We start from the raw sequence: 488 nt of genomic DNA, 5'->3' as shown, positions 1-488 counted from the left end.
TCCCAATTAGAGTGCACAGTAAGTGCAAAGGCCCTGGGGCAGGAATGTGCTTGAGGTGTTCAAGGACAAAAAGGTCATTTGTACACACCCATTTCCCCCAGAAGGGGGCTCACACTGACCCCCTGACTCCCCCACTCACACATCTACACACACACACACACAGGCAGTACCTCAGGTCTGTGTTCTGGTATGTTCTGGTCTCCATGATGAACATGGATTCATCGTCCTCAGCTCTTTAGGAGAGATGGAGACAGGGGTAAAGGATGGGAAGTGGGGATAGCCTCACCCCAGTCTTCCCAGGGTTGAGGTTCATGAACTCCAGGAAGCAAGGAGGGGTGGGTTGCATGGCTATTCTGGTCTGTGGGATGGGAGTCTAAGGAATAACAGGGAAATGGAGAGATGGGGGCCTTCTCTACTTACCAGAGAGGGTAAGAAGTGGGAGAGGGTGCCCAGCACTTTGGGGAGGGGTGGTGAAGGGCGAAGGGACA

General features: G+C 53.5%; 1 protein-coding gene across 1 annotated transcript in view; it reads right to left on the bottom strand.

Moving 5' to 3' along the window:
* SMIM24 (small integral membrane protein 24) overlaps positions 1 to 488 on the bottom strand; it is a 4,055-nt gene that overhangs the window by 1,022 nt on the left and 2,545 nt on the right. The window contains exon 4 of the mRNA XM_006754077.2: positions 171 to 233. Within this exon, the coding sequence (XP_006754140.2) occupies positions 171 to 233 (63 nt within the window). The remainder of the gene's footprint in view (positions 1 to 170; positions 234 to 488) is intronic.

Source organism: Myotis davidii, unplaced genomic scaffold (assembly GCF_000327345.1).
Source record: "Myotis davidii unplaced genomic scaffold, ASM32734v1 scaffold551, whole genome shotgun sequence".
Lineage (NCBI taxonomy): Eukaryota > Metazoa > Chordata > Mammalia > Chiroptera > Vespertilionidae > Myotis > Myotis davidii.
Note: the sequence above shows the minus strand (reverse complement) of the source record. Positions and strands in the feature narration are given on the sequence as shown.